The sequence below is a fragment of the Gekko japonicus genome, unplaced genomic scaffold (assembly GCF_001447785.1).
Source record: "Gekko japonicus isolate JY-2015 unplaced genomic scaffold, Gekko_japonicus_V1.1 scaffold2383, whole genome shotgun sequence".
NCBI classification, from domain to species: Eukaryota; Metazoa; Chordata; class Lepidosauria; order Squamata; family Gekkonidae; genus Gekko; species Gekko japonicus.
The window spans coordinates 174,925-194,948 of record NW_015174909.1 but is presented as its reverse complement, the minus strand read 5'-3'; the positions used below and the strand labels follow the sequence as shown (position 1 = coordinate 194,948).

At 48.7% G+C, this 20,024-nt stretch overlaps 1 protein-coding gene across 1 annotated transcript; it reads left to right on the top strand.

The window, feature by feature from the left end:
• The first annotated feature begins 7,338 nt into the window (after nt 1-7,338).
• ELAC1 (elaC ribonuclease Z 1) lies at nt 7,339-18,967 on the top strand. The gene is made up of 3 exons (XM_015425029.1): nt 7,339-7,504; nt 10,429-10,896; nt 18,270-18,967. The coding sequence occupies exons 1-3, from the start codon at nt 7,348-7,350 to the stop codon at nt 18,746-18,748; spliced, it is 1,104 nt and encodes a 367-aa protein (XP_015280515.1). The 5' UTR covers nt 7,339-7,347; the 3' UTR covers nt 18,749-18,967.
• Nucleotides 18,968-20,024: the final 1,057 nt, after the last annotated feature.

The following is a 20,024-nucleotide window of genomic DNA, read 5'->3' as shown; positions in this document are numbered from 1 at the left end:
GGTACAAGCTGTCCTCACCCATGACAGCTGCATGTTGAGGACAGCCACGTTTGTTGAATTTTCCCCTGTATGTCATGCACCAGCATTCAGGGGTTAGCCTTGCAATGGCTCCCCTCGTTCCTTCAAGGTCGGGGACAAAGGGTGGCTGTTGGGGAACAGTTATCCAGAAGGCATCCGCTTATTTGCGGAGTGCCCCAAGGAGCAGTGCTCTCCCCAATGTTGTTTAACGTCTATTTGTGCCCCCTTGCCCAGATTGCCCGGAGGCATGGACTGAGTTGTCACCAGTATGTGGATGACGCGCAGCTCTTTCTGCCGTTGGACGGCCAGTCAGACTCTAGTCCAGGAGATCTGGACCTGCCGTTGAAAGCCGTGGCTGGTTGGCTCAGAATGAGTAGACTGAAATTGAATCCGACAAAGACGGAGGTCCTGTGCTTGAGTCGGAGTGGGCCAAGGTTAGGGATCCCTCTCCCGACCTCTGATGGGGCGCCATTGGTGCCAGCGCCGGAGGTTAGGAGTTTGGGAGTGCTCCTGGGCGCCTCCTTAACAATGCAGGCCCAGGTAGCAGCCACTGCGAAGTCTGCCTTTTACCACCTACAGCTGATTAAGCAGTTGGTTCCCTTCCTTGAATGCAATGACCTTGCAACAGTGATCCATGCAATGGTCACCTTGATTTTGGATTACTGTAGTGCTCTCTACATGGGGCTGCCCTTGTCCCAAATCCAGAAGCTGCAGCTGGTGCAGAATTTATTTATTTATTTATTGTTAACATTTTTACCCCGCCCTCCCTGCGAGTGGGCTCCGGGTGGCTTACAAGAGGGCACAATGCCAGGCAGCGGCGAGGCTGTTGTGTGTTCCTGTGCAGGAACACATCCAGCCTGCCCTAAAAGCACTGCACTGGCTGCCTATAGAATACCGGATTTGGTTCAAGTTGCTGGTTCTTACCTTTAAAGCCCTATATGGTCAGGCACCTACTTACCTGAGGGACCACCTTTCCCCATATGTTCCCCAGAAAGCAAGTAAGTTCAGGGTCCCAAAATCAGTTGGCTCGCCCAGGCCCTAAAGAAGCCAGGCTAGCCGTGACGAGGGTCAGGGCCTTTTCTGTGACGGCCCCTTACTGGTGGAATGAGCTCCCGGATGACATCAGGGCCCTGTGGGACCTTTTGCAGGTCTGCAGGGCCTGTAAAACGGAGCTCTTCCACCAGGCCTTCGATTAGGGTGCCGCCTTTCAATATCATGGCCCCAGCCCCAACATCAGCACTGACTTAATAACTTAACAGCCTGGCAAGAACCCGGATCATGGTGGTGGTTGACCACCTGGATACTGAGAGAATGCTGCCATCTTTTCTTAATATTTCATATTTATGTTTCTTATTGCCAAGATTTTACATGCTGTGGTTTAATTATATTTTTGTGTTTTAATCATATTTTGTTGTTTTAATCAGAGGTCATTTCGGGGGGGATCGCAGTTCCCCCGGGTGAGGTACAGGGGGCGGGGCACATGACGAAGCCCCGCCCCCTGCTTCTGGCTGCCCCGCTTCCGGCCCTCATTCAGCCAGGAGGAGGCAGGAGAAGAGGGAGGGTAAGTTGCTTCCTCCCTGCCTCTCCCCACCCCTGCCTGCCTGGGGCCAGGGAGGGCCTTTGCGGGGCTTCCTTGCACTCCCGCTGGCCTTGCAGGTCCACCGCCGGGCCCCTCATGGGGCTCGGCAGTGGAGCTGCAAGGCCGGCGGCGGTGGCCGGGACCGTTGGGGGCGGGGTGTGTGGCCTTATGACACACTTCCGGTGATGTCAGGGGGTGTGGCATATGCTAATGAGTTATGCTAATGAGTTCCCCTAGCTCTTTTTCTACGAAACAACCCCTGGTTTTAATATATATATATTCTGTATAAGCCAGCTTGACTTCACCACGGCAGGGAGGGCGGGATGCAAACCGAACAAATAAATAAATCTGTTAACACACAGGTGTCCTACCAGGAAGAAATGGTGACAACCCACAAGCCTTTTTACATTTGTTTGCCTTTTTCAACAACTTTGGACTCTTCAGCAGCTTCCAAAATTTTAGACTTCCTGTAACTTTTTATTCCTGTTTCTTATTAGAAGAGTAAAAGTAGCAGCCACTTCTAGGAGATAATGGAGAAATTCAGGATCCAACCATAGCAACAACTGGGAAGCAGTGTGGCCCACACACACACACACTGTTCCTTCTTTTTCACATTCAGATTGTCTTGGGGTGGGGGGAGATTTTAAAAAGTTTTTTAGTTGTCCTGTCAATGCTTCCTGTGCCAGAAGGGAAGAAATGCTGCCTGTTATTATTATTCCCACACCAGGTATTTATTTATGCACTTTATAGTCTCCCTTTCTCACCGAGACTCAAGGTGGGTTACACATTTGCAAGTCAGTGGATTTAATGAGAAGATTTTGGTCTCATGAGGAGTTGCCAACCTCCAGGTGGGGGATACCAAAAACAACATCTGTGACAAATATAACAAAGAGTCAATAAAGATAAGTTGCAAAAACGTTTATTATAGTAATTCTGTAGAAAATTTTCTTCTATAATCGCTCACACGCAACGAATACTGCGCACTGAAAACAATTCGTTTCACAATATTTGCTTTATCTGAGCGTGAAGCAATCCCAATTCTTATGAATGACTACGTATCAACTCTTGAAGGAAACATTCCACGTCAACATGGAAACGAATTGTTTTCAGTGCACAGTATTTGTTAGCGTGTGAGCGATTATAGAAGAACATTTTCTACAGAATTACTATAGTAAACGTTTTTGCAGCTTATCTTTATTGACTCTTTGTTATTTTTGTCACGGATGTTGTTTTTGGTATTCCACTTCCTCCTGTGACCTCTCATTTTTGGCTTCAACCTCCAGGTGGGGCCTGGAGACTTGGAATTAAAACTGATCTCCAGGTGACAGAGACCCATTTGCCTGGAGAAAATGGCTGCTTTGGAGGTTGACGTCTTATGGCGTTCTACCCCACTGAAGTCCCACCCCCTCCCCAAACCCCTCCCTCCTCAGGCTCCACCTCCCCAAATCTCCAGGTATTTCCCAACCCAGAGTTCGCAACCCTAACGCGTTAAGCTGTATGTGCATTAATTTGAATGTAACATGAGAATGGCTCGAAGCCCATCTAAAGGGGGGGAGAAGGGTACACTACACGGGTTTTACGTGCCTTCTACTGCAACGTCTGAACGGAGCTGCTGTGATTCTCTAGTCCAGGGGTGTCGAACTCATTTGTTATGAGGGCTGGATCTGACACAAATGAGACCTTGTTGGGCCGGGCCATGTATGTCCTAAAATGTAATGCCAGGTAGCAGAGATATAAACTTTATAAAGGACACAAACACAGGGTTGTTTTTTTTTAACTTGAAATAAAAGCATGCTCAAAACCTTAGCACTCTTGCAATATTTTGTTTAACAGTGATAACTGACACCTCTTGCTCTGAATTATTGCATCAGAATCTCTGTACTGTTGCAATCTTGAGTATGCTGTTCAGGTGTGTATCTGTTAGCTGCACACAGCAGCAGCAGAACTGGAAGGAGAAGCCGAAGACAGCCAGTTCCACTGTGGGCCTGACAGAGCCCTCCGGGGACCTGTTCCGGCCCCCAGGCCGCATATTTGACACCCTGCTCCAGTCGGTTCTCCCTGTGTCGTGGACGATTCTTTGATCCTTGCAGACGTATGAAGGCTCACTCGCTCCTCCTACGAGACTGTTAAGCCCCGGAACCTATTGCTGTCGGTTTTAAAGGTCGCGGCTTGACTTCCTGGCCATGCAAAATAATCAGGAATGAAAGAGGACGTCGCTGTCCGAGCTCGCCAAAGAAGCTCGTTTTCACCTTCCTTTCCCATCAGAGGCGTGAACTGGAGAAATCAGAAAGGAGGGGGAATTTCCAAGCCGGGGATGCCCAGCAGCATATAATTCAAGTCTCCCCCCCCCCCCCATTCTTGGCAGCTGGCATAAAACGGTAGGAAGACGCTCAAGGTGTGTACAAAAAGAGAATAAACTTGTATTTACAGATTGAGTTGAATTGCAGGATCCAGTTTTTTTTAGGACTATACCACTGGAGATCACTAAGGAGGGGTTTGCATGTTGGGATTCGGGGAGGGGGGAACTAGCAAAATTCTCTAGCAGAGAGAAAGCGTCCTTGCTGACTTTTCCTACTTGACAGTCTGCTTTTCTGCAAGTCAGATATGCCGGGCAACGACTTCAGCCTGAAATGGTACATTCCAAGGAAAGCTCCGGCGGGAGGGAAACCAGCGAACGGACAGAACCACTGCATGCTTCAAAGGGGGGGGGGAATCTCTTTGGAACGCTCCCGTCTAAAGAAAAAGTAAAACATAAATCTTCAGACAGACAACTGTCGGGGAGGGGGAGCTCTCTTCTGCTTTTTCTCTATATTTTTCCTCCAACTGCAGGGAGTTTTTAAACACAGGAAAACGTTTTATTTCAAAAGCGATCCTCCCCAGGTCGAGGTGGTATCGTCCATTTCCCCTTTCCCTTGTCTCGCACGTGTAGTGGATCCGGCTCGCTCTCCAGGGGTGGCAACGCCCCCCCCCCCCCCGATTCCTAATTGGTTTTTTTCCCTTTCCTTTTATTTTGTTACTCTGCTGCCTTTCGTTGTTCCTTATTTTCTTTTATTCCTCGGTGGGGTCTTCCAGGGAGGGGGAAGGACATTGTCCCCCCCTTCCTTTCGTGCCGAGTTTTCTTTGCAGCAGAAGCCCCCGGGAGACGTTTAAAGCAGCGAGGACCCCCCCCCCTGACCCCACTCAGTCCCTTCGCCTGCCGGATCTCCCAAGCCTTGGGGTCTCCAGCCCCCGCCGGGAGCTGCTCCAGCCCCCGCCGGGAGTGTCTCCAGTCGCTCTCTCAAAGGAGCGTCAGTGGCCACAGCATCAGAGCGCTCAGGCCCTCCATACAGCATACAGCAAGACTTGTATTTTTTCTAAACATTAAACTTTTTATTGAATTTTAAAAGGATATAAAAATAGTATATTTTAGAAAATAATAGATTAGGTTTATACCCTGCCCTTCACTTGGAGTCTCAGAGTGGCTTACAGTCTCCTTTCCCTTTCCCTCCCCACAACAAACACCCTGTGAGGTAGGTGGGGCTGAGAGAGCTCTGGGAGAACAGTTCTGAGAGAACTATAGCTTGCCCAAGGACATCCAGCAGCTGCAAGTGGAGGAAGTGGGGAATCAAACCTGGTTCGCCCAGATTAGAGTCCGTGCACTTAGCCACTACACCAAACTGGCCCTCACATGATCTGGCTCTCACAACATTCCCAAACAACCCCCCCCCCCCAAAAAAAAAGGTTTCTGGCATGGCTATTTGTGGAGCGAGACTTTTAATTAAGGGGACAGGGCCCCAACATGCCACGCTGTAGCTACAGGCCTGCTTCCTTGGTGGTCTCCCATGCAAGTACTAACCAGGGCTTGACCCTGCTTAACTTCTGAAATCTAATGAGGTTGGCCTAGCCCAGTGGTGGCGAACCTATGGCACGGGTGCCAGAGGTGGCACTCAGAGCCCTTTCTGTGGGCACGCGTGCCATCGCCCCAGCCAGGCCCAGACCATCATTAAAGTGTCGAATTCTCTGCCAAATAATTTTAAGTAAGTCAAAGCATTTGGGATCGCTTTCCTTACTTTGTTTGGATTATCTTAAGTTAATGTATGAGTTGTTTTTTCTAAAGTAAAACCTCAGCATTCGGATTAAATTGCCGTGTTGGCACTTTAAGATAAATAAGTGGGTTTTGGGTCGCAGCTTGGGCACTCGGTCTCTAAGAGGTTCGCCATCACTGGCCTAGCCCATGCCATCCAGGTCAGGGGGCTACAAAGACAGGCCAGTGTAAAACAAGAACTGAACAGTAATCAGTCCCTCCAGAGTGGGTGAGGGCCGCTCCCGACAGCAGGCAGGCAGGTGGGTCAGATTAACAACAACAACAACAACAACAATGATGGAAAGTCCAGTGTGGGAGATGATAGGCAGGTTCGCTTGGGCAGTCTTCTAGTCTTGCCAAGTACATTTTAATGTCCGATAACCTGCAAATGTTTTGTCTGACAGTTCTTGGGGGGGGGGGAGTGTAAATCTGTGGTTACATTAGGGTTGCCAGCTCCGGGTTGGGAAAAACCTGGAGATTTTGGGGGTGGAGCCTGAGGAGGGTGGGCTTTGGGGAGGGGGAGGGACCCTCAGCAGGCTGAGCCCGCCTTCCAAAGTGGCTGTTTTCTCCAGGGGAACTGATCTCTGTTGTTGGGAGATCAGTTGTACCCCAAGGGATCTCCAGCCACTCCCTGGAAGTTATATATCAAAAATGAGAGCTCACGGGAGGAGACTGTATAAATTATAACGACACTCCGTGAATGAATTACGAACAATTCAAACAATTTGAAATCTTTGTTAAAGAACCCATATATATCTACAGAGCTAGGAACAAAAAGTACTTGATACGAAGAGAGAATACAATTAGAGCCCACAATTCCTGTGTATAAAAAACTTCAAGAGTGCAATAGTTCCACATCATGTGTGAGTACAGCCAGGGCTTTTTTGGTAGAAAAAGCCCAGCAGGAACTCATTAGCATAATAGGCCACACCCAACAGCAGGAACTCATTAGCATATCAGGCCACATCCCCAACAACACAGCTCATGACCATATTAGGCCACACCCCCATGTTACCAGAAGTTAGGTCATCCTGCCACACCCACCTTTTGCCTCTTATTCTGTTCACCTTGTTTGTCATCAAAACCCAGGGCTTTTTTTTGTAGCAGGAACTCCTTTGGATGTTAGGCCACACACCCCTAATGTAGCCAATCCTAATGAGTTTCTGCTGTTGGGTGTGGCCTATTATGCTAATGAGTTCCTGCTGGGCGTGGCCAACTTGGGAGCCAGCCAGAACTCCGTTCCTGTCCAAAAATAGTCCTGATACAGCTATGGCTTCACGTTATGCTTCTTCAGATAGCTGGTACTCTTTCGCTGTGAATGAAATAGAGTTTCAACAGTTCTCCTTCACTAGTTTTCCATTCGCTCCACAATTAGGCTTCTGCAATAGTGGACATCAGCAGGGTACCCAGAGTCCACCTGATCTCTGTTGTTTGGAGTTCAGTTGTACCCCTAAGAGGTCTCCAGCCACTACCTGGAAGTTGGCAACCCTAGGTTGCGTCCGTGCATCATTAAATAGTCTGCTGCTGTTTGTGCGATTGCAGTCATTCACAACCGGATTGTTTTGCCCCACAGAAGAAAATCCAGTTGTGAACAAATGCTACAAAGCAGTGTGCTGTGATGTGTAGGTGCGCCTTTGATGCCCATGGGTCACTGTCCCCTGTAGGTGATGCCCTGCTTTCTTGCACCATGGCCATGGACGTAACTTTTCTGGGCACGGGTGCTGCCTACCCTTCTCCAACTCGAGGGGCTTCGGCGACGGTGGTCCGCTTTGAAGGAGAATGCTGGCTGTTTGACTGCGGTGAAGGGACCCAAACTCAGTTCATGAGAAGTCATCTGAAAGCAGGTCAGTGGGGGCCTAATTCTAGCCAGTCTGGTGTAGTGGTTAGGAGTGCGAACTCTAATCTGGGAGAACCGAGTTTGATTCCCCACTCCTCCACATGCAGCTGCTGGGTGACCTTGGGTTAGTCACAAGTTCTCTCAGAGGGGTTCTCTCAAGAACAGTCCTCAAAAGAGCTTTCTCAGCCCTGCTTGCCTCACAGGGTGTCTGTTGTGGGGAGAGGAAGGGAAAGGAGTTTGTAAGCCGCTCTGAGACTCCGAGTGATTGAAACCAGTGGGTTCAGAAGGGTTTTATATTTATTTATAAGTTCAATTTATACCCCGCCCTCCCCGCTACGCGGGCTCAGGGCGGCTTACAAGGAGGCATAAGCCAATATAAAACATATTTAAAACCATTTAAAATCACTACAGTACAATAACATTATTATTAACAAAAGTGCTCTAGATGTTCTAATATGATATTCCATAAGATGGCGTATTACAACTGCTCTATTACCTACTCAGCGTCATCTGTTCCGGAAGACGCTTATGTTCCTTCATCCGGGGCCAGGTTATGATGGAACAGTAGTGATGGTAGTGGCGGCTCCTACTCATATGCCTGGTGGAAGAGCTCCGTTTTACAGGCCCCGGATCTCCTCTGGGAGCTCGTTCCACCAGGTAGGAGCCGCCACCGAGAAGGCCCTGGCCCTGGTAGCGGCTAGCCTGGCCTCTTTGGGGCCTGGCATCGCCAGAAGGTGTTGCGTCCCAGACCGTAGTGCTCGCAGGGGGACATATGAGGAAAGGCAGTCCCTTAAGTAAGCTGGACCCCGACCATATAGGGCTTTAAAGGTAAGAACCAGCACTTTGAAGCGAATAGTCTGCATTAGGATGCCACTGTGTTTGTAAAATGTTTCAGTCATTCACAAGAAATCAGTGAGCCAAGCTAAGGTGAGAGAGAAGATCCTGAACAAAGATCTGTATCAAAATGGGTAACCGTGTTAGTCCGTCTGAAGCAGTAGAAAAGAGCTTTAGCAGCACCTTCCAGCACCCAACGAGTGCTCGTAAATGGCTCTGCTTCTATGTGGAGGGAAGTCTCGGGTGGAGTGCCGCAGGGCTGGGTCCTGAGCCCGGTGTTGTTCAGTGTTTTTATAAATGACCTGGAGGAAGACATAGAGGGGATGCTTATCAAATTTGCAGATGACACAAAGCTGGGTGAGATTGCTAATTCTGAAGAAGACAGAGTCAGGATTCAAAATGACCTAGGTAGGCTGGAACAGTGGGCTGAGACAAATAAAATTAATTTCAATAGAGAAAAGGGCAAAGTCCTACACTTAGGTACAAAAAATCAAAGGCACAGATATATGGGAGAAGAAGAGAGAAGAGATTGGATTTATACCCCGCCCTTCACTACCCAAGGGAGTTTCAGAGCGGCTTACAATCCTCTTTCATATAGAATGGGAGGGACTTGGCTTGACAGCAACTCATGTGAAAGGGATCTGGGTGTTCTGGTTGATCACAAGCTAAACATGAGCCTGCAGTGCGATGTGGCTGTGAAGAAAGCTAATGCAATCTTAGGATGCATAAACAGAAGCATTGTGTCCAGATCACGGGAGGTAGTAGCCCTACTCTATTCTGCTATGGTCAGGCCTCACCTGGAGTACTGTGTCCAGTTTCGGGCACCGCATTTTAGGAAGGATGTTGACAAGCTCAAGTGTGCCCAGAAGAGGTCAACCAGGATGGTGAGAGGGTTGGAATCCAAGTCTTATGAGGAAAGGCTGAAGGAGTTGGGTATGTTTAGCCTGGGAAAGAGAAGGCTTAGAGGGGACATGATTGCAGTCTTCAAGTATTTGAAGGGCTGTCATGTAGAAGATGGAGCAGATCTATTCTCTCTTGCTCCGGATTGCAAGACTAGATTTAATGGGTGGAAATTACAAGGGAGTCGTTACCGGCTAAATATCAGGAGAAACTTCCTCACTGTAAGGGGGGTTGAGCAGTGGAACAGTCTGCCTCGGGAGGTGGTGGATGCTCCTTCGCTGGACGTTTTCAAGCGGAGGCTGGACCACCATCCTTCGGGTATGTTGTAGGGCTGTCTTTCGTCTGTGCTCCTGCAGAGTGCAGGGGGTTGCACGAGATGACCTGCAAGGTCCCTTCCATCTCTAACATTCTATGATTCTTCGATTCTACGAAAATCTGTGGCAGGGGAGTAGTTTTTTGTGAGTCACTGCTCACTTCCTCAGATACTTCAAGGTTGATGGATTTCCATTCTCTACGGCTAAATGCGGTGCCTTCCACGGAGATAAATCAAGCTGGGTAGCCACGTTAGTCTTTCTGTAGCAGGAGAAAAGAGCAAGGGTCCAGTAGCACCTTAAAATGCCAACAAAATTTGTGGCAGGGTGTGACCCTTTGTGAGTCACTGACTCAGTGCTCACGTATCTGAAGAAGTGAACCAGTGACTCATAAAAGCTCAGATCCTGCCACAAATTTTGTTAGTCTTTAAGGTGCGGTGGCTCAAGTGGTTAAGACGCTGAACTGCAGGCTGTGGAAGGTCAGTAGTTCAGCAGTTCGAGACCCGGGTGTGCCGCATGATGGAGTGAGCTCCCGTCTCTAGTTCCAGCTCCTGCCAACCTAGCAGTTCGAAAGCAAGAAACTGCAAGTAGATAAATAGGTGCCACTTCGGTGGGAAGGTAACAGCGTTCCGTGCGCCTTGGCGTTTAGTCATGCCGGCCACATGACCACGGACACGTCTTCAGACAGCACTGGCTCTTCGGCTTTGAAACGGAGATGAGCACTGCAACCCTAGAGTCGGACTCGGCTGGCTTTCGAGCAAGGGAACCTTTACTTTTAAAGATCTGCCTGAGGATTCCTGCCCTATATGAACTTGCATTCTTATGCTCTTCTTGCCTTTGGCATTCCTTTGGCTCCGGTGCATCTGATCACTGTCTGTGTTATTAGGTAGAATCACCAAGATCTTCATCACTCACCTTCATGGAGACCACCTCTTTGGCCTTCCCGGGCTCCTCTGTACGATCAGTCTCCAGAGCAGCTCCACCACAAACACGCGGCCGGTTGATATCTATGGACCGCTGGGACTAAGGAGCTTCCTCCGGAGGACTATGGACCTCTCCCACTCGCAACTCGTCTTCCCTTATGTGGTTCACGAGCTGGTGCCTACGCGAGATCAGTGCCCCCCGGAAGAACTCAGAGAGGTGTCTTTCGTGGACAGAGATGACACCTCGTTGGAAGAAACGCAAGGGGACACCCTTTGTTTGGATCCCGTAGAAGACTCGTACGTGTTGGTGGACAACGAGCAGTTCGTGATGAAGGCCTTCAGGCTCTTCCACCGAATACCTTCCTTTGGCTTTGTCGTGGAAGAGAAGCCGCGGCCCGGAAGACTCAACGTGCAGAAGCTGAAGGAACTAGGTAATGGGTCCTGCCCGCTTGAGTCTTGTAAGAAATGTTCCCTCTATGCTGTGGAGTCTTGTGAGCAACAATTCTACTTTGTGAGCTCCTGGCATTAAAGTTGTGAGCGAGTGATTTGGCTGCTGCATAAATGAGTTTGCTCCGGAGCCCTCCTTCCTGAGCTAAGACGAAAATGTGTGAGCCGGAGGCTAAAAAACTGTGAGCTAGCTCACACTAACTCAGCTTAGAGGGAACACTGCTTGTAAGAAAGGTCCCGGAGCTATAGATTCTGTACAAAATATTCTGCCGGTTGGTCTTAAAAGGATCGTGGATGTTCCTTGGTTCGATTCCAGAAGGGGGAGGCCTATGTTAGTCCCCAATAGACAGCCGTTAGCACCATTTCTAAGTCTGTTGGAGTCAGCGGGCTTAGAAGAGTGTCGGTCTACTTAGGACTTTAGAGTCTTGGGGTAGCTGAGGGCCAAACAACATGTTAGGACCTGACTTTGAATGCGACAAGTGCCCTTTTCGAAGAGACTCATTTCCCAAGGATGCAGGGTGCCGATTCAGCTCAGGACCATAGCACTGAAAGAAGAAGAAGAGGAAGAAGAGATTGGAGTCTCAGAGCGACTTACAATCTCCATTCCCTTCCCCTCCCCACAACAGACACCCTGTGAGGTAGGTGGGGCTGAGAGAGCTCTTCTGAGAACAGCTCTGAGAGAACTTGTGACTGACCCAAGGTCACACCAGCAGCTGCATGTGGAAGAGTGGGGAATCAAACCTGGTTCTTCCAGATTAGAGTTCCATGCCCCTAACCACTACACCAAACGGGTGCCCCGCTTTTCTCTTCCTTAAGGAGTCTCAACACAGCGTACTATTGCCTCGCCCTTCCTCTCCCCACAAGGGGCACCTAATGAGGTAGGTGGGGCTGAGAGAGTTCTGACTGGCCCAAGGTTACCCAGCAGGCTTCATGTTGGAAGAGAAGTGGGGAATCAAACCTGGTTCTCCAGATGGGAGCCCCCCACTCCTAACTGCATGCTGGAAATAAGAACCTCCTGGTGATCCCTGGCCTGAAGGATATCCAGCTGTCTTCAACCAGGGCCAGGGCTTTTTCAGGCCTGGCGCCAGCCTGGTGGAACTCTCTGCCTAGTGACATCCGTGCCCTGCGGGACTTAAAACAGTTCCAGAGGGCCTGTAAGACAGAGATGTTCCGCCAGGCCTATGGTTGAGGACAGCAACGGTTTACCTTCAACCCTGGCCTCCCCCCAAGGGAGGATATATAATGTCTAACGCCATCTAATCAGTTTTTATCACTACTGGTTTATGGCTTTAAGTTTTAATCTGTTTCATAGAATCAGCGAATCACAGAGTTGGGAGGGGCCATTCAGGCCATCTAGGCGAACCCCCTGCTCAGTGCAGGATCAGCCGAGAGCATCCCTGACAAGTGTCTGTCCAGCTGCTGCTTGAAGACTGCCAAGGAAGGGGAGCTCACCACCTCCCCAGGCAGCTGATTACTCTGTGTGTGTGTGTGTGTGTGTATCTATGCAGGGGTCATTTCCTGCACGAGTGCACAGGAACGGAGCTCCAGCAGTAAAGAGCCCAGGGGCCGGGCACATGCATCAAGCCCCACCCCCTGCTCCCAGCAGCCCTCAGTCAGAGCAAGAAGCAGCCAGGTAAGCTGCAGAGCTCCCCCTGGCCCCCCAGTCCAAAACAGTCCAGTGGCACCTTTAAGACCAGGTTTTATTCAGGTACAAGCTCTCCCTCCTCTGCGAGGACAGATCTGCACATTTCCCCCCCCCCCCAAATAGCTAGCAATCCAAAACAGTCCAGTGGAGCCTGAGCGGTGGGTGTTGCCGTCTGACACACTTCCGGGGATGTCAGGGGGTGTGGCATATGAAAATATATGCAAATAAGTTATGCTAATGAGCTATGCTAATGAGCTCCTGCACCTCCTTTTCTACTAAATGACCCCTATGTATGTAGGTATGTGTGTGTGTGTGTGTATATATATATAGTATTTATTAGAATTGTGTTTATAAATTGTTAACCACCCTGAGCCCCATTTTGGGGAGGGGGGTATAGAAATTTTATTTTTATTTATTTATCTTTGGATTTATATCCCGCCCTACCCCGAAGGCTCAATTATCATTATCATTATTACTATAACAACAACCACCACCACGGGAAGAAAGGGCTTCCACCTTCTTTCTTGCACTATTTTACTGACCTGAAGCATCATCTTGGGTGGGTGTGTTATTTGCCCTAGTGGATGACTGCATGTGCACTGGTGCACCTCCCCCCCCCCCCCCACTATCTGAATCAGGGCCCTGTGCAGTGTTCCCTCTAAGCTGAGTAAGTGTGAGCTAGCTCACAGTCTTTCAGCCTCCGGCTCACACATTTTTGCCTTAGCTCAGGAAGGAGGGCTCCAGAGCAAACTGGTTCATGCAGCAGCCAAATCGCTCGCTCACAACTTCAATGCCAGTCGCTCACAAAGTAGGATTTTTGCTCACAAGACTCCACAGCTTAGCGGGAGTGTTGGCCGCATGGACTTGGGCAATGAGACCCCTCGCACCTGACACTTGAATGTTTGATCTCGTCGGCAGGGCCGGCTCACTCACTAGGCGATCGCCTAGAGCGGGCTGGCCCTTAGGGGCGCCAAACTGCACCCGGCCCCGTACTCTGGGAGTTTCTTGATTATTTGTGTTTTTCATTCTTCCTTAAATGCATTTATTTTTGAAAAAGGGTGGGCGCATGGGGGGGGGGCGCTAGAAGGGATCCTCGCCTAGGGTGCAAAATAAGCTGGGGCCGGCCCTGCTCGTCGGTCAAAGTCTGATTGCATCTACAGCCCTGATCCTATTGCATTGGTCGTCAAATTCCCCATCCGTCGATTGTTTTGGCTCACTGTGTGTAATCCGCTTTGAGTCCAAGTGAGAAAAGCGAACTATATAAGTAAGGTAAATACATGAAATAAATGAACTGAGGGAATATGGACAACCACACCTTTCAAATTGTAATGTGTACTTTGACTCGTGGACTAATGAATTTATGGTTGCATAAGTCTTCGTGAGCTCAGAGTCCGTGTGGTTATTTAGGATGTAATGCAGATTCTTAACAGAGACACGATGGAGTTTTTGCAGACCGTCCCCTGAAAGGGTGGTAATACTCTGCGTTGTAATAGCACTCCAGAGTGTTTGAGAGTGTTTGACGTACCTTATCTTCTTTTAGACCTTTCAATAACTTTCTCAAGTAAGTCAGTAGTATTCTGTTCATAATGCTGGTGGAAGGGAGAATGAAGCTTGGTTCGTCAACGTAACATCAAACCACGGTTTGGTGTTACGTGAACGAGCCTTGGGCTTCCACACCCTCCCTCCCCTTGTATGCTCAGTTCCAGTTTGCAAATCGGGCCCCCCCAAGTGCAAACCACTGTATGCTGATTTGGATGCCGCAGCGACCCACGGGTTCCCATGAAACAGGACGCTGGGGGGGGGGAATCCTGGAGATTTGGGGGCGGTGCCTGGGGGAGGGATGTGATTCCATAAAGACCAACCTCTAAAGTTGCCATTTCCTGATCTGATCTCTGTTGTCTGGAGAGCAGTTATAATTCCAGAAGAACTCCAGACTCCACCTGGAGGCTGGTAACCCTAGCCCAAGGTCACTGACCCAGTGAACATCCAAGCCAAATGGTCATTGGAACATGACTCTCCCAAGTCCTAAATAGTCAGCAGTCATGATGCTGCGGGGGCCACTTTGCTTCACTAGCCCTAATTAACAGTGCAGTCCTACAGAGAGTTACAGCCTTGGTGTAGTGGTTAAGACCACAGCCTCTAATCTGGAAGAACCAGGTTCGATTCCCCACTCCGCCTCATGCACCTGCTGGCGTGACCTTGGGTCAGTCATAAGTTCTTTCAGAGCTGTTCTCTCAAGGGCAGTTCTTGAGAGAACTCTCTCAGCCCCATCTACCTCACAGGCAGTGTTCCCTCTAAGATGGGTTAGTGTGAGCTAGCTCACAGTTTTCTAGCCTCCGGCTCACACATTTCGGTCTCAGCTCAGGAAGGAGGGCTCCAGAGCAAACCAATTGATGCAGCAGCCAAATCGCTCCAGAGCAAACCAATTGATGCAGCAGCCAAATCGCTCACTCACAACTTTAATGCCAGGAGCTCACAAAGTAGGACTCCACAGCTTAGAGGGAGCGTTGCTCACAGGGTATCTGTTGTGGGGAGGGGGAAGGGAAGGGAGATTGTAAGCTGCTCTGAGACTCCTTTGGATCAAGGGTGTAGACTTTCCAATTTCCCGGGGGGGGCTGGGGCTGGGCCAGAGGCATTGCTTTGCTAGGAGCAAGGGTGGCTCCCGGGGGAGGCTGAGTACCTTCCTGAAAATTTCGGCGGGGGCTGAAGCCCCGCCGCCCCCACGAAGATTACGCCTATGCTTTGGATAGTGAAGGGCAGGGGTGTAAATCCGATCTCCTCCTCCTCCTCTTCTAATCCTACTGACTTCCAGTAGCCTCCCAAAAGGTGTAACTCTGGTTCGGATTGCGCTATAGAACTCCCAGGGCACCTCTGCTGATGACTTAGAGTGCTGATGTCACACCCTGGCTGTTGATTGGACGAATGACTAATAACTTTCCCGGCATGTAATCTACTTTTGTCGAGCAAAGAAAGGGAAAGTGCTGTGGCACCTTTGGGACTAATTGATTTCTTGCAGCATGCGTTTTCAGAATCACTGGCCCACTTCATGCCATGAAGTAAGCCGTTGGCTACGAGAGCAGCTGCTACAATAAACCACTCTGTCTTCGAGATATGTGTGTGCTTCCAGGCTGTTTTGCTGTTTACAGGCTTGGCACAGCTCCTCTCCCTTGAAACCTTTGGTAAGATCAGTTAGTGGCTGTGAGCCAGTTTGGTGTCGTGGTTAAGTGCGGGGACTCTAATCTGGGAGAGCTGGGTTCGATTCCCCACTCCTCCACTTGCACCTGGGTGGATGACCTTGGGCAAGCTGTAGCTCTGATAAGAGCTGTTCTTGAAAAAGAGCAGTTTCTGTCAAGAGCCCTCTCAGCCCCACCTACCTCCCAGGGTGTCTGTTGTGGGGAGGCGAAGGGAAAGGGGATTGTAAGCCGCTCTGAGACACCTTTGGGCAGTGAAGGGCGGGGTAGAAATCCAATCTCTTCTTCTTCTTCTGATCTGATCTGAAAAGTTGGGCGTGGAAACGTATAAGGTAAGAGCAAGCGTCTCTTTTCCTAAACCGTTTTGAAGAAGCGCATACTGTCTTTGTGATACGAAAAGGGAACACTGGTGTTCTATGAGATCTTGGCTGCGTTCAGACCGCGTGACACATTTTGGAACTTGTGTGGTGAATTCTGGTTACTTTTGGTGGCGGCAGCGAAAGGTGCCATCAGGTCGCAGCCGACTTGGGGTTTTCAAGGCAAGAGATGTTCAGAGGTGGTTTGTTATTGCCCGCCTCTGTGTTAGGGGTACCAACCCCCCCCTCCGGTGGAGGCAGGGGTCCTCTTCTGCCAGTTGCCACCTCCCTACCACTGATCAGCTGGCTGGTGGGGCGGGGGACTTACTTCTAAAAAGCGGGAGATCCATTTGATGTGTGGTGACCAGTGTTCCCTCTAAGCTGAGTTAGTGTGAGCTAGCTCACAGTTTTTTAGCCTCCAGCTCACACACATTTTTGTCTTAGTTCCGGAAGGAGGGCTCCAGAGCAAACTGATTTATGCAACAGCCCAATCGCTCGCTCACAACTTTAGTGCCCGTAGCTCACAAAGGAGAATTTTTGCTCACAGGACTCCGCAGCTTAGAGAGAGCATTGGTGGTGACTTGTCTACATAACTGCCCACGTGACCTGGATGTGACGTCATCACATCTGGGACGCTGGGGCAACACTCTAGTGTTTGGGGGAAAATTCTAATGCAGAAGCCAAATTCACCATAGAGTTTTTGCCCAAATACTAGATCGTCGCCCCAACGTCCCAGACATGATGACTTCACTTCTGGGTCACATGGGCAGTGACATTAATATGTCACTGCACATTCAGTATCAATACAATGCATTCAGCTTGTAGCATCAACCATCAATTTCAACCTGTTGCTTGAAAGCATATCAAACAGCAATAGGATTACATTTCATTCTCACCACAATGCTGAATATATGTTGGAACTTAAGTTCCCAGGGTCTCTGCTTAACTCAGTTTCAGCGTGTTGCTTGAAAGCATATCAGACGGCAGTAAAGTTGTATCTCATTCTCTCCACAATGTTGAATATCTGTTGCCGTTTCGGTCCCCAGAGTCTCTGTATACGAGCTTTCCAAATAAGACGGTCCAACAATCAGGCTCCATATTTTTACAGACTCAATTCCAGCCTGACGGATTCACTAGCTTCTTTCTGTTATGTAATTGCTTTCTTTTTCAAAGGTGGAACTGCTCCTCATCTGTAAACTAATGCCAAGATACAACACATGTAATCACAGCCTCCTTAGCATTTAACGTCTCCAGTTATTCAACATTTCAGTGTTGTGCTAGCCAACAGGTGAAAGCGCTTTCTAAGCAAAACTCACGTCTCATAACTCAATAATATGCTTACCACTCAAACACAAAAACTTTCTTATCTGGACTCACGTCTCACCAAACATTTCTTCTGGGTTTCTGCCAAGAACTCAGGCGACTCCCATTGTAAACATTCAGTGCTATTCACAAGCTGCATATATTTAAAGTCACAGTGCTAAAAATTCACCCATTACAATTGTATCTTAAAGATATATGTGTCTCTCTTTGATATTATCTGACACACCCGTCACAGAAAACATGAAAGCTCCATATTTGACATTAAGGCCAAAAGGTTCTAATGAATTTTAATTTGTGTACCCAGAATGCTTCGCGTTGCAAAAGTAAGGTTGTCCTATCTTGAAGACCATTTTTGTTGAGTCCCCAGCATCTCCAGTTAAAAGAACCAGGCCATAGTTGGCATGAAAGACCTCTGCCTGAAACCCTGGGGAGCAATGCTCCCGCTAAGCTGTGGAGTCTTGTGAGCAAAAATTCTACTTTGTGAGCGACTGGCATTAAAGTTGTGAGCAATTTGGCTACTGCATAAATTAGTTTGCTCTGGAGCCATCCTGCCTGAGCGAAGACAAAAATGTGTGAGCCAGAGGCTAAAACACTGTGAGCTAGCTCATGCTAACCCAGCTTAGAGGGAACACTGCGTGAGTCCACAGTACTGACCTCGGTGGACCAAGGGTCTGATTCAGTGCAAGGCACCCTCATGTGTTCATGTTTGCAGGGGAAGAAATGTGTGTCTGAGAATGGTTCCACTTGTGAACGTCTTAAAAGCCATTCCAAGATTCTAATGTTCTTAAGGTGTGTTGAGAATTCTGCTGACAGTTAACTCGTACCTGTGCTTTAATTTCCAGGAGTTCAGCCAGGCCCCTTATACGGAAAATTGAAAGATGGAGCTACTATCGTCCTGGAAAATGGGACAACTGTTTCTCCCTCAGACGTCTTAGAAGACCCTTTTCCCGGAAGAAAAATCTGCATCTTAGGAGATTGTTCCGGTATCGTTGGAGATGGCGCGGTGAGGCTTTGTGACGGAGCAGATCTGTTGGTTCACGAAGCCACGCTGGATGACACCCAAGCGGCCAAAGCGAAAGAGCATGGCCACAGCACTCCCAAGATGGCGGCTGAGTTTGCAAAGCTGTGTAAAGCGAAGAAACTGGTTCTGTCACACTTCAGCCAGAGGTACAAGCCAGCCGGCCAGGTTGGCGAAGGTGATACGGATGTTACGGAATTGAAGAGACAAGCGGAGCTGGCGCTGGATGGGCAAGAAGTGGTATTAGCAGAGGATTTCATGACCATCGGTGTTCCGATGAAAAACAAACATTCTGCTATTTGATTACCGAAGGGAGGAATTAATTTGCTGATAGTAATTTGCTGATAGGCTGATCCCACAGCCCCATAGCTTGCTTTTCTTGAGAACCACTTGGGGATGGGGCTTGTGGACACCCCTGTCACGGGCTGCACTTATGACAACCCCCTGGACATACCTGGCTTTCTTAACATCCCTTTCTGCACAAGGTGATTCTTTAGCAGTAGAAAAGGGCAAGAGTCCAGGAGCCCCTTAAAGACTAACAACATTTGTGGCAGGGGGTGAGCTTTCGTGAGTCACTCACGGCTCACTTCTTCAGATATAGCTAGAATATGAGTCCATTTATCCTTCTGTCTTGGAGAATGGGGTGATTTCAGATGCTGAATGACAGTAGCAGGCACTCTCCAAGGTATAAGAACAGATGGAGCCATATTCTAGCTGTATCTGAAGGAGTGAGCAGTGACTCATGGAAGCGCCTCCCCTGCCACAAATTTTGTTCGTCTTTAAGATGCTCCTGTGCTCTTTTCTACTGGGACAGACAGACTACCACGGCTACCCATCTTGATCTATCAATACGACACTTTATTACTATCAAAAAGCAGCATGTGTTTTGAGAACAGATTGTCTGTCCTCTTTTCCAGCGAGGCAAAGCTTCAACATTGGGTTATTTTGATGTAACCCTCCTTGAAAAACTCTTAGAAATCTCATCATTTTCAACGTGCCTTTTACTGCAACACTGAACCCCGGTTGTTTTATTGAAATGCCCATTCGTTCATTCTAGATTAAGAGTTCACAGAATTGAGGAGGTAATCTTTTACCCACTTTCTCAGGCGTGAGCCCCATTGAAATCTGTCAGACTTCTAGTAAACATGCATGGAATGGGGTTGCATTCATTAGTGGGGGAATTTGCAGTGCCATCCTGAGTAAAGTCCGCTGACTTCAGTGAGCTGAGAAAGGTTTAACTCGCTTAGGATGGGACTGTTCGTCTACTCATACCAGGATATATTAGTCTATTAAGAGACTAGTGGGTTGTTTAAAAAGCATTTTGCGTAAAGGAATGTGAGCAATCAACTTTTTTGAAATCACTTGTAGGTGCTTTTGGACTGCATTTGCTCGGTGCGAGAACTGATTAATAAAGGATTTATATGGATGACAAACCATTTGTAGATTTCTTTTGGTTGTTGCTCCTTATTTATTTAGAATATCTTTATGCCACCTCTTTAGATTCTAGATCTGAAGTAAAGTTTATTGTAGACTGACATTTGTCTTCATCACGATTTTTCTCCAGCACATGAGAATATTC

What these genes read in the sequence shown, in the direction of transcription:
- ELAC1 (XM_015425029.1), top strand. Translation starts at nt 7,348, where the DNA reads ATGGCCATGGACGTAACTTTTCTGGGCACGGGTGCTGCCTACCCTTCT. An exon ending in GAGAAGTCATCTGAAAGCAG is followed by an intron (nt 7,505 to 10,428) that starts GTCAGTGGGGGC and finishes CTGTGTTATTAG; the next exon opens with GTAGAATCACCAAGATCTTC. An exon ending in GCAGAAGCTGAAGGAACTAG is followed by an intron (nt 10,897 to 18,269) that starts GTAATGGGTCCT and finishes TTTAATTTCCAG; the next exon opens with GAGTTCAGCCAGGCCCCTTA.